The sequence below is a fragment of the Neovison vison genome, chromosome 1 (genome assembly GCF_020171115.1).
Source record: "Neovison vison isolate M4711 chromosome 1, ASM_NN_V1, whole genome shotgun sequence".
NCBI classification, from domain to species: domain Eukaryota; kingdom Metazoa; phylum Chordata; class Mammalia; order Carnivora; family Mustelidae; genus Neogale; species Neogale vison.
The window spans coordinates 232,630,014-232,643,628 of NC_058091.1; the positions used below are offsets into that span (position 1 = coordinate 232,630,014).

General features: G+C 43.8%; 1 protein-coding gene across 2 annotated transcripts in view; it reads right to left on the reverse strand.

The window, feature by feature from the left end:
* The window catches only part of STK32A (serine/threonine kinase 32A), a 95,731-nt gene that overhangs the window by 25,998 nt on the left and 56,118 nt on the right, over positions 1 to 13,615 (reverse strand). For both annotated transcript variants that reach the window (XM_044224984.1, XM_044224977.1), the window contains exons 3-4: positions 13,114 to 13,151; positions 5,541 to 5,630 (exon numbers count right to left, since the gene is read on the reverse strand). In XM_044224984.1, the coding sequence (XP_044080919.1) occupies positions 5,541 to 5,630; positions 13,114 to 13,151 (128 nt within the window). The remainder of the gene's footprint in view (positions 1 to 5,540; positions 5,631 to 13,113; positions 13,152 to 13,615) is intronic.

The following is a 13,615-nucleotide window of genomic DNA, read 5'->3' on the forward strand; positions in this document are numbered from 1 at the left end:
GAAAAGATATTATTTGATATGTTATTGCAAGACAATTGTTTAATGGTCTAACAAAAAGTTCAGTCAGATCCTTATGATGTATCTTCAGTCAAGATTATATGTAACCAGAATAAGGAAAAAAAAATTAAAGTGTAACAGTAATAAAAACATTAGGTAACCATATCCAAAATCTGGAGAAAAGTAGGTCTTACTAAGAATAGCATCAAAGGTAGAAACTATGGGGGCACCTGGGTGGCAGTTGGTTGAGGGACTGACTTTGGTTTTGGCTCAGGTTATGATCTCAGGGTTGTGGGATTGAGCCCCTCGTCAGGCCTGGGCTCTATACGGAGTCTGCTCGAGACTCTCTCTCCTTCTCCCTCTGCTCCTCCCCTGCTCACATGCACACACACTCTCTCTCAGATTGAATCAATAAATCTTTAAAAAAAATAAAGAAATAAAAAAGGTAGAAACCACAAAAAAGACTAATGGTGTGATGATGTTAGAAAAAAATAGTTCTTTATATAAAAAATGCCTAAGAACAACAGCAAACTAAAAGGTAGGAAATCATATTTATAACACATAGGATACACTATAATCTGAATATATAAGGCTCTAGAATTTTTTTATACAATCAATAAGAAATAGCAGGATAGGATAAAAATATTCACACCCTAATAGAAAATGAGCAAAGAACATGAACAGACAGTTTACAGAAGTCAGAGAATTTCAGTATTAGTATCATGAGGGACCTTTTTAAATGATCTTTTCAGGAGGATTGAAGATACTCATTGTACAACCTGCTAAGAATGCAGGGAAATAAATATTCACAGACACTTCTAGAATAAATGAGCAGAAATCAATGTGAACTTTCAGGAGGAAAATGCATTAACACATACATACCCACTGACCAGGAATTCTTTGAATGGGAGTTTATCAGAAAGATAATCAAGTTGCAGGACCTATTTCTGCTAACAGAAGTTTCATTACAAATTTATTTATGTTTCAAAATGAGACACAACCTAACATTCAAAAATAAAGAAGTGGTTAAATTTGATGCAGTCCTCTAATGCTGTAGCATACGATCATGAAAAATGATAGTTCTATATGTGGACATGGGAAAAGAAGCAGAGTATCATTCGCCAAGACCCAGCCTCTGGAGTCAGAGAGAAACAAGTTGCAATTCTGGCTGAGGCAGGTTTAGAAACCAGAGACAGAGAGATCGCCCAGCATAGCAGACTGTTTATTAGGAAAGTCAAGAGTTGGGGCTCTGACCCTCACAGCGGTATACCTAGCTCTACCTGGAGCAAAGTGCTTCATTTCTCAGTTTGCATGTTTCAAGTGGGAATAGCAATAGTATTGGCCTCATGAAAGAACGTCATGCACACGCTTAGACCAGTGCTTGGCACGTAGGCAGAGCTCAGTCTGTGTCAGCCATTGTTCCTTCAACATCATCATCACCATCACCCCATGAGTTCTATGGCTTGAGAGTTGTTTTTAGACGTGGGTTTACCTTTGTGCCCCACCAGTTACTTGCTGTGTGATTATGAACCTCTTTCACGGGGTTGCTTTGAGAATTTCATGGCGCGATGAATGTTAAAAGCTTAGCAAAGTGTTTTTGGGCCGTAATTACTGCTCACTGTATGATGTCTGTTGTTATCACATTATAAAGGGAAAATTTAGGGTACAAAAATTAGGTATGATCCAACTTTTAAACAAGAATGTATGCGTGTTTGTGCATGCACAGAAAAAAAGTCTGGAAGGAAACCATAAATAGCTACAAGTAGAGGGATTAATGTAACTTCCTCTTGCTTATCAGCATCTTACACATTTTTCCATAGTGAATTTACTTTGTTTTTAGTAGGGAAGAGAAGAATGTCTTCATCGGTTAAGCTCTAAATGACCTGGATTGTATTGGCAGAGGTAGGAGTGGGGGTGAGGAAGGAGGGGAGGGTGGCGGGAGCTGAAAGGGAGGTGGTTCAGAGTCAAGAAACTGCTGTGTAACGCGCTCAGCACTTCCTCTTGTAGGTGTCATATATTCCTGTGGTTGCCAGTATTTCATCCTTGTTTTCTTTCTTTCTTAGAATATTTTTTTCTTTCTGGAGCACCTGGGTGGTTCCCTCGGTTAAGCATTCCCTCTTGGTTTTGGCTCAGGTCATGATCTCAGGGTCTTGAGACAGAGCCCTCTGTCAGGCTCTGTGCTCTGAGGGGAGTCTGCTGGGACTCCTTCTCCCCGTCCTCCCCATCTCCCCTCCCCCCACTCACACATGTGCAGGTCCACTGCCCAGGTGCTCTCCGAAATAAACAAAATCTTTAAAAAAATTTTTTTTCTATAACTGCTAATTAGTATCCCACAGGAGTGCTATAAAATGGGTATGGATGCGGGTGAATGTCTGTTACCTAGATATTACCAAATTATTTGGATCATAATTTTTAAAAAAGAAAAGGCAGATTTCTACCTAAGACGCCTCTGAGAAAGACTTTTAGCCAAAAATCAAAGGCAAAGGCAACCTTTGGATTCAGAGTTCAGGGATGACAGATACTCATTCGTACTGAAACAAAAAACAGTTCGAATGCTTTGGCTGACTTAAATGGATTTACAACCTTTTAAGGACCACAAATAATTTCTAATAAATTTCTCCTTTAACTCTCTTTCAGGAAGAAGCTTGACTTTCTGAAGTCAGAGCTTACTTTAAGTCTAAGCTTTTTCAGTTATTAGTCTTGTGATCTTGGGCAAATGACTTAGCTTATTTTCTCATTGTAAAATGGTGATAATTATAGTCTGCTTCCTAGACTCGCAGAGAAAAAAATAAATGAGTAAATGAACGTTAAGCATTTAACACATCGTCTGATCCATAGAAAGCTTTCAATAAATATTAGTAATTGTTAATTATAAGGATGAAGGTGAAATAGCGGAGAGAACCTTGAATGCGCTCCAATTTCCTAGCTCCGTGTTGTGAAAGGACCCGAAATGCCAAATATGAGGAGAATTAAATTATACGGATATTGTATTTAAAATCACTGGGGAGAGAAAAGAAGGGTAGCCTCCCTTTACTCCTCTCACCATGGAAACCAGGCCTAGAAAACCCAGATGCTCATTCTGATTTGGCTCCAAGAAAATAGCCCTTAATATGGAAACCCAGGAAACCTGCGGAATAAATTCATCAGACCAGCAGGCTCAGATATTCCCTTTTATCACCTGAGAACTGTGAGGTTTAGGCAGAAAATAGGCTGAATTATATGTGTCCATTATTTTAGAAGCGACGAAGGAGATTTATTCACCCGTGCTGGTAATAGGAAGCCAGGAAATTTGTAGTTGTTCAAATATCATCTAAAATAAGACTCATTTTTTTTCCCAGAGGATTTCTTTCTCCTGGGAAGTGAGGCAGCCCTGTATGTAGGGGTTTTCTCTCCCTCGCTCTAGTTATATGAGGAAGCGAATGACCTATTAAAAGTGACTTTGCTCTTACCCTTGATTTCAAGGTCAACTATTTTGCTCATAAATGACTCCGACCATATCTAGTCAGTACAATTCATTCCACATCCCTAATTCCGCTGGCTTGACCAGTGACATTATCTTCTCTAAGCATCTCAAATAATGAAGGTAGAAGCAGAAATAGGGGCTTTCCCCCCCATCTGCCAACAGTCATGCAGTGTCTAGCTTCCCATTTGTGTTGGGAAGGGGGCTCCCCTAATGATAGTTCGCAGTCTCTTGCTTAATACAGTTTAATCCTTTTTGCCTAGTAAAACATCTAATGCAGATACTTTAAAATCCAGTCCTATGAATTTAAGGACTGATCTCAAATCTGATCCAGATCGCTCTCATGCCATGCAGCTAGATTAAGCCACCCTGCTGTGAAGATGGCCAGTCTGGCTGCCATGTCCGCCATGTCCCTCATCCCTTTTCCTAGAGAGTACTATTCATTTTAGGTCATGGAAGAGGGGTAATGGAGGCAGGGATTATAACACGAATGCCCTGGGGTGAGCTCTCGTAAGTTGCTTCTGATAGCTGACGTCACTCCTCCTGCGTGGCAGAGCTCCTCGACCCTGGCTGCATGGCCGAATCGTCTGCAGAGGTTTCAAGGCACCCTGTGCTGGGGGCACCTCCAAGATTCTGATGCAGTTGTGTCTATCGGAATTGGTGGTGTTTCCAGTAAGCCTCCCTGATAGGAGCCGCCCTCCCTCCAGGCTACTGGTGGAGTCTTTAACAGGCTGGATCCGGCTCTTGGGCTAATCCACACCCTCACCCCGACACACACTCAAACTCTGCTGTCCATCTGTCTCCTAATGTTATGCTCCCTGGGTAGGCTTAGCTCCAACCTCAACCAACCCCATGGATAACTCGCGCTCTGTGGGTACCAGGACCCGTCAGCACATACGGCGACGACCCAGACGGTCATCGAACATGGAGTCGGGTCTCTCGCCTCACAGTCACCCACAGACTTTCCAGAGAATTCTCTTCGAGATCTCAATCACTTATCTTAAGAGGGGAGAGCAGAAAAGTCCTTCTTCCTGAATCCCTCTGGGGAAAGGACAGCAGTTCTCCCTTTACGTTTCTCAGGGTGGGTGGGAGGCAAGGCTAGTTGTGCCAGAATGGCATCCACGCAGAGAAACTCCAACAGGAGCACTTAGAATTTGTAGTAATTTGTGAGTGTTAACATAATTAAATGGGAGACCTTGTTGACAGTTTTGGCACCTAACCTTAGCCTTTTAGTCACCCTCTGGTGTGTTTTGAGTCTTCAGGCAAAATCCAGTTCCCCATCTTTAATAAGGAGAACCCACAGGTTTGTCATGGTGCTGAAACTACAGGGAAAATGACATCTGGGAGGTGCTGCGTGGACTTTCCAGCCCTAGGCGTGTGATGTGGGGTTATGTAAATGATGGGTATAGTAGTACTTAAGTCACATATCACTGTCCGATTTATTACTGCACCTTCTATTTGATTCTATTTTTTATTTTTAAGATCTTATTTATTTAAGAGAGAGAGTGCTCATGAGTGGGAGGAGGGGCAGAGAGGGAGGGAGAGGGACATGCAGATTCCACGTGAAGCAGGATGCAGGGCTTGACTTTGTGACCCCGAGATCATGGTCTGAGCCCAAACCAACTGATTAAGCCACCCAGGTGCCCCCGATTCTACTTTTAAAAACTCCCCTCACTAGAAGGGAAGCTCTATGAGCTGGAGACCTTGTGTATTTTGCTCACTTACAAGGTCACCAGCACTTGATACCATGCCATGCCCACAGAAGCAATTAGTCATGTTTATTCAATCAACTACTACGCTTTGATAGGAAGTGGGTAGAAGCTGCCCTTAGCAACTCCTAAAACAGTGTTTCGAGGCATCATTGGTAGCTCTCCTGAATCAAGGTCAGATTGGGCGCTTGCTAAACAAAGCCTCCCAAGGCTCATCTCAGACGCATGAACTCAGAAGTTTCTCGGGTCAGGTCACAGGGGAACCTGGCATTCCTCGCGGCGAGTGCCTGCGGATGACTGACCCCAGAAAAAATGTCTGCCAGAACAAAAAAGCCAAGCCTTGCTCTTAGCACCGCCGCCCGCAGAGCCCGTACCCATGTAAGGCTTGGTGCCTGCTACAGTGGTGAGTCGCATCTCCCCGTGCAGCATTGCGGCGATGTTGAAGTCCGTGATGTGCACATGCCCTGGAGAGACAAAAGCACCACATAGAATGTTAAGCCCCATTCAGCTCCATGGCACAGCCATGCTTCTGAGAGCCTCTGGGAGCTTCGTTTGTCAGTTTTTGCGTGCCGGTTGCAAGTGGGGTCCAGGCAGCAACGGCACAATTATTCTGCCCTCAAGACTAGCATAGTCACCAACCAGCTGAGCATCTGCTGGTAAACCTGCAGATCAATCTCAGAAAGTTTTAACCTGTGTGGTTAAGAGCTCACACCCTGGTAATTCCACTTACCAGTTTTTGTTGGCAACATTTTAACCGAATAATACCTGTGGGCATTGAGAGGGAGGCAGTCTAGAGGTGTTCTACTTCGAATTTCCAAGCGTTTTTTTCTAAGTGTCTCTTAGGGGATTTTTTTTTTTTCCAGAGATAAATATTGCTACTATAAAGCTGACACAAATATGGATACATGTATTTATTTCTTTGCCAACCAAGACTCCTTTTTCCTCCTTTTCTGTCTGAAATATCATATTTTTTGTCGGATAGTTTAGGTTATCCTCTACCCACCCCCAACAAAATAATATATTAAGGGAAGGCAGGGGCCAGAAAGTCAAGTTTTATTTATACAGAGGCTAGTAATGAGCCCTGGGCAGTGAGCCAAGAGGCCTGAGTTCTGCCCCGAGCTCTGCCCCTAATGTATCATAGACTTTCAGTCCCTTTTCTGTGTTGAACCCAAGTTTCTTTCTGTAAAAAAAAAAAAAGAAAGAAAGAAAAGGAAAAAAGAAAAAGAAACAGGTGGACTAGCCCATCTCTAGGGTCTCTCTCAGTTCTGACACTCATGACATAGAGCGTGAGTCTAACACTGAAGTTCCAGAAGAAACAGCCCCTGCAAAATGTGTAGGGCCTTGCATTTCTGCCTGGAAGGAGGAAGAGGGCCGTAGCAGCAGCCTAGGCAGACTGCCCGTTATGTTAGCTGTTGGCACAAAACTCATAATGCTTTCAGAGGCCCTCAAAGTGTTGGCATTTCCATTTTCGTGCTCTGTGGTTTTGATGAGACACGGCTGCAACTGGAGGGGATGGCATCTGATTCTTCTTCTGTGTCTCACAGTCCACACTCCCCACTACCAACCTCTCAGTCTGCCCCCTGATAGCATCCAGCGAGCTGCTGAAGACAAACCTCACTGCCTTTGTTGCTGGGGTTTTGTTTTGTGCAAAGAAGTGTTTTGTGTCGCTGATGTGATGACATTTTAATAAAGTAAGAGTAGCACTTGTCCAGCTGAAAGTTGAAGGTATTCTTGCCCGAATGTACCAACAGATGATTTTGATAACTCTTCTATCATCGTATAGTTTGTCTCTGTTTTTCCTTCTTTCTTTCTTTCCTTCCTTCCTTCCTCTGTGTCATACTCAAGTGGTTCTCTGATGCAAATTAGGTCAGCCTCAGCCTGGAGACACTGTCCTTAAGCAGAGCTTGTTCTCTGGAGTCAGACTGCCTGGCTTCAAGTGCAAGTTCAACCACGAACGTGCTGTGTTACCTTAAAAGGTGACACCTTCTCTGTACAGTTGGGATGGCAACAGGAGTTTTCTTATGAGTTACTGGGGAAGATCAAATCAAATAATACCGTGGAAGAACTTAGCTCAGCACTTGGAAGGAAGAAAGTGTACAGCTGTTGCTCTTTCTCATCATCAGAAACCCCAGCGCCCTTTTGCCAAACACACGTGCCTGGACTTGACCCTGCCGAGACTCAGCTAGCCGTGGGATTGGGAGGAGAGCCAGGCATGCGTGTTAGAAACAACCAGAAACTCCACAGGTGATTCAGACGTGCAGCCGGGCAGGGGACCCTCTACTTCAGTGTGAGTGGGTGTCCGGAGCCGCCTCAATCCTGAGATTATCCACGCTCTTGTAGAAATAAAAGGTAGAGGAGGATGTTTCTGAGCTCCATGGTGCTGCAAGCGTGGCCCGCTGACCAGCAGCCCCGGCTTCACCTGGGAACCTGCTAGAAATGCTCCAATTGCTGAGCACCACCCCCAGCCTTCCGAATTAGAAACCAGGGTGGGATCCCAGTGTTTTAACAAGCCTCCCAGGCGGTCCTGAGGCTCAATAAAGCTTGACACCCCTCCTTTAAAGTAAGACCTGGAGTCGTGGAAGATCCTGGCCCAGTGAGTACTCATCATATATCTTTTGAATTTGTTGATGGAACGCTGACTTTTACCGTTCAGTCATATTTACATGTATCTGATGAATTGCCATTTTCCAACAGCGTAGCCTGGTGAAATAGTCCCTCTTTATTTTTTATTTATTTATTAAAAAGATTTTATTTATTTATTTGACAGATAGAGATTACAGGTAGGCAGAGGCAGGCTGAGAGAGAGGGGGAAGCAGGCTCCCTGCTGAGCAGAGAGCCCAATGTGGGGCTTGATCCCAGGACCCCGAGATCACGACCTGAGCTGAAGGCAGAGGCTTTAACCCACTGAGCCACCCAGGTGCCCCGAAATGTCCCTCTTTTTTTTTTTTTTTTTGAAATAGTCCCTCTTTAACAGAAAAGATCTTTGTGGTTAATTTCTCCAGGCTCAGAAGTAGCAGAGCTGGGATTAGAATTGAGAATTTGGTGTAGGACCCCTTTATTGAGTTATGAATTTCCCCAAAACGTTTTGTGCTTTATCACAAGACCGAAGACCTGGATGCACGGAAACAGTCCCTTCCCGGTTGGCTCAGGGTCTGTCTCCCTGCCCATTTGGGAGGGAGGCAGTATGGGTGGGGAGAAATTGTGTGAGGGCCAGGATCCACTGGAACCTGGAGTCCAGTGCTCTTAGCTAAACAGCATAAGCAGAACCCCATGGAGTCTGTCGATACTGGCCCTAAACCGCAGTTCCAGGCCCAGAGTGCTCCCATACCTGGCACCTGGTCCTCCCTCTGCCAGGCACGCCCTTACTGCCCCTCCCCCCATGAAAATAAACTCAAGTGCCTGCTCACAGCGTTAGTTTCGGTCACCAGCTGGTTGAGGGACATGGGAATTGCCTTGGGAATGGAGGACCATTAGCTGAGGCCCTAACACAGAATTTCTGTTTCATTTTGTGTCACAGAAATTCTGTGAATTTCTCAACCTCTTACACCTGGTCATTTTTTGCCGTGGGGCTGCCTTGTGCCTCGAAGTAAGTTCAGTAACAGCCTTAGCCTCTACCCTCTAGAGGCTGATAGCACTTCCCTCTCCTGGCTGGAATCCTGACCATGAAAAATGTCTCCAGACTTTGCCAGATGTCCTGCATGGGGACAGAAAGTAGAGCAAAACCATCCCCACTTAGAACCACTGCCTTAGTGTGGGGTTTTTCAGATATAAGGCTCAGAATTTCCTGGTTTATTTCTCTAGGAAAGCATTTTTGTCTTTTCTTTTCACCTCTGTACCTAGAGACACAGCAGCACAATAAAACTGAATTAATAGCATGGAGTCCTTTAATTCAACTATCAATATAAAAATATTTACTTATTTATTTTAGAGAGAGATAGAAAGAGCACAGAGGGGAGGGGCAGAGGTCTCCCTCTGTCTATGCTGAGTGTGGAGCCTGACATGGGGCTCAATCCCATGACCCTGAGTTCATGAGCTGAGCCAAAACCAAGAGTCGGACACTTAACCGACTGCACCACCCAGGCGCCCCTACATAATTTTTTTTCTTAAAAAAGAGGCTTCACACTAGATTTTTAGGCCCATTATGGGACTCAGCAAGGAAGAGGTTGTTCAGGTAGCACGCTTAGTACTTCCTCCTACCCCCAGACCGAGTTTTTGCCTTTCTCCGTTCCCTGGGACTAGGGATGATATTAAGGAAACTAAATTATAGATGATGCCATAATTGTTGTTTCCTGAGATATGCCAGGCAGACATTATTGTTCCTCTGGATGCAGCATTTATTTCCTGAATAATTTAAGACAAACACAAAAATTCAGACACTATGGAATTGATAGAACTGGATAGGGTACTTAAGTTGGTAGGATATGAAAATATCTATCACAACGATTGACGATGAGCTATCCGAGATCTAATGTCAGCCTGGGCTCTGAACTAGCAAATGAGACATTTGGGAAGAACAGGAACAGGTATGCTCTAAATTAAAAACACTTTTTTTCAGTCCCACTCTGAATGTTCATTGACATGGTGGAAAGATTCTCCATTTTTACAAAGGGCTTCAGCTCCTTTAAATTTCAGTCTTTTCTGATGAATACAAACCCGTATGAATCAGTAAGAATAAAATAAATTTTCCGCCTGTTGCCGAATGGTGCTGAATTAAAATGTGAGCAATGTGGTGTGATACGGAGTCGCTTGGAGGAACCGGCATAGGAGGCCTGTGGGAGATAGGCAGTTATCCTTCAAGGGTACTAAAATCCCCACGCGAAAGGGACGTGTGGTGGCCCATCAGGCTAAAACATTATAAATGCGGACGGAGAGGACAAATGAGGGTTTCAAATAAGAGACATGGAAAATCATGCCAATGACCGCTCGAAAAGGCCCCCCTTGATTTGTGGGGTAGTTGATTCGGACAGGAGCGTCTCTCAGAATGTGCTCAGAGCTGGGGGTTACCAGGGATGTATCATTTAAGAGTGCTTAGTTACGGTCCCTGAGCAATGCCCAAAAGGCTTGGTTTCTCAGAATCTGCGAAAACAGAGAGTAACCTTTAAAAATTATGTTCTTCAGAAAGGGATCCCCAGGACAATGTTTAGACAATAGCTCTCTACCTTTTTTATTTGTCTGCTTCTAGCCCATTCACAGATCTGTTCCTTTCCAAAACAATGTTTCTCTTACTAGTGATTTTCAAGTTGCATTCAGGGTGAAAAAATAATACAAAAAAGTCCTCTCAATTCATTGTTGAAACCCAAAACCTTAAGAGTGAAAAGGTCATTATAAATAGTTCACTGAGTAACAGGGGTAGACTGGGGCAGTCCCTCTGGCTGACTGGGATGGTGGCTCATACTCCCTGAACAACAGAGCCCCAGCCCTAGCAAGAGTAAAATGCCTCCCAAAGTGGGTTTAGGCCCCTGCGCCCAGGAGGGAAAATCAGAAGAGACCACTGAAGGCATAGCTGCCTGAGTATTAGTACTGAGCAAAACTGCATAAACATAAGAGCTAAGAAGAAGGCACACAGAAGCTTTGGCATATCCCTTCTGGAACCAAAATAATTCTTTCTAAAGAAACTTTTCTTATTTTTAGATTTTACTTATTTATTTGAGAGAGAGAGCGAGCACAAACAATGGGATGGGGGAGGGCAGAAGAAGAAGTAGACTCTCCACTAAGCAGGGAGCCTGATGCAGGTCTCTATTCCAGGACCCTGGGATCATGCCCTGAGCTGAAGGCAGCCACTCAACTGACTGAGCCAACCAAGCGCCCTAAAATAATTCTTTAGAGAGACAAGTAAGGGCCTGGTTCTCACTGACCACCTGCTATAGACACAGCCACATAAAACAAGCTGAAGAAGCTTTGGCTTCCTTTTGTAAGGAAGAAAGTCACTACTACATCATGGAATTATACTAATAGTTATCTTCTGAGTGATTTCCTTGTGGCAGACACTGCAATCAGCACTTTATAAATAGTATGCTTATTCATTTTTATGGTGACTCTAAGAATTAATTACTCTTTGAGTTCCTCAAGAAACAGATTCAGAAAAGATTTAGATAGATAGTCTGTGGAAACTCTCAGAGCTCGTGATTCGTGAGGGGGTGAAACTGGGTCTTGAACTCAGGCAACTGGGCCCCAGAATTCATGCTCTTAACTGTAACATCACACAATTCTTCTTTACGTGAGGTGAGTTTCTAAGGCAGGTAAACTTGAAGATTAATTTATTTCTGGACCATTCTCCTAATCTACAATGACCAAGCTCACAAGAAAATGAGGAGGAGAAAGAAGTCCAATGAGAGAGGATCAGCTGACTTTATGGTGGAAATAAGACGAAGCCATGTTTGAAGTCCAAGATAAAAACATTGTTCTCTGAATGAAAGGTGAGTCTTGAAAAGGTTGTGGGCACAGGATCTGTCTGTTTCCATTCAGGGCCTCAACAAGTGGTAGAATAATATACACAAAGGCAACTGGAAAAGGGAGCAGGTGGGGACAGAACCCCAGATTGTGTTCTGCCTGACCAACCATGTACCTTCATGAGGCTGGGGTGGGGAGACAGAGAACCTTTTTCTAAATGGAGCAGAGGTGGCCTCTGTGGGTGAGGGGAGGCCCTCCCCACAACTCTGAAGCTCCACAGGGTTTATCTGCACCCAGGTGAGAGAGGCTCTGCCTCTTCTCTGAGGCACGGGCAGCTGGTGTTCTCTGGAAAGTCACCTTCACACCAAGTCTCACTATTGCTCACATTTTGGAGATTCTGAGCATCTGCTCCTGAGTGTCAGAAGCAGTAAGGGGAAGGAAGGAATTAGGCACTGGAAGAAAGTAGAAAAAATCTTTTTAGACAGTCCATAAATAAATAATGACCCTGAGCTTCTAAATTAGAGGTCATACACAAAAGTGTTTCTTAGCCCTCTGAGCACCGGTGGGGTCTGGCAAATCAGGTTGAAAATGCAGCAAGGTAAATAAGTAATGAGCAATGGAAGGTACTTGGAGGGGCAGACCCACTGCAAATCCCTTTTGTAAAAGTCCAATGAATAAGGAGCCCTGCACACTTGGGACTCCCTCATCCAACAGCTTCCAGAACCTATCAGAAAGATCTTAGTGCCCCTCTAACATTTATAACCTGCAGGCCATGTGTCCTAGGGCTCTGCCTTGATGGACCAGTATATCCAAATAGACAATTAAAAGAAACAGTGGGAAGAGACAGCACACAGTAATCGTGGCTGGCGAAAGCTTGCTCTCGGGAAGTCCTTAATCTGTGTTTCTTGGGTTTCCGGCATTCACTGATCACCTTCATGGTTATTGCCAAATCCTTGTATCACTTTCCCATCTGGCTGCCACATACACTGTTGTCCACTTCATCTTCTTTTTTAAATTGATGAGCTTTCTTCAATTGAAAAATCTCTGGGCAGAAATTTGGTATCTCTTCTGCAAATGGGAAACAAATTTTCCCAAAAAGCGTGAAAGTAGATGCGATGTGAACAAAATGGTGTCGCTAATCATTCCGTAGATACTCTTGCCTGCCTCCTACTCTGAGCTTGAGGCTTCTGCTTTATTAAAAGAGGGAGATGATTTTAAAAAGATAGTAAGGCAAATTAGCACCAAACTGTGACGGTTTTCTTGGGAAAAAAAAAAAATCAATAGAAGCTTAACAAAGTTGAAAAGGGAGTGACTTTTTCTCATTCTGTAAATATCATCTTATTTAAGGGTATCCTGGGGTACTAACACCCCTGCTACGATAAAGAAGTCTATCCATCTTGTCTCTTACACCCATCATATCAAGTTTGTGCATAGAACTCAACTGAATCAAGCAGGGCCTTTTCTGCATGTAATCCTCCTTCGCTGGGGTAATCCCCTTTGTCCCAAGTGCTTTTCTATGTGCAAGTCATGTTCATTGCAAACAAATCATTTACTTACCATGTTCATCGAGCAAAATATTGTCAGGCTTCATATCCCTAGGGGAGTGAAAAGAAAAGAAAAAGTTGCTCAAAATCAAACAAACTAGAACTACAGGATAAAAGTGAAAATGCACAGGAATTCCAAGTAAGGTAAAAACAATGAGCCAGCCTGTCATCATTCCAGTTCCCATGGTGAATCTCGGACATGGCCACCATGAAGATCCCCAATTTCTAGATCAGCAAACAAGGGCTTAAAGAGGTTAAGCGCCTTAACTCAAGGTCAGAGAATTAGTTAAAGGAAGAACTGGGCTTTGAGCTTGAGTCCCTCTCATTTGAAAGCTCACATTTTAAAATAATTAACATATAATATATTATTTGCTTCAGGGATACAGATCTATGAATCATCAGTCTTACACACTTCACAGCACTCACCATAGCACATACCCTCCCCAGTGTCCATCATCCAGCCACCCCATCCCTCCAGCAACCCTCAGTTTTTTTTTTCCCGAGATTAAGAGTCT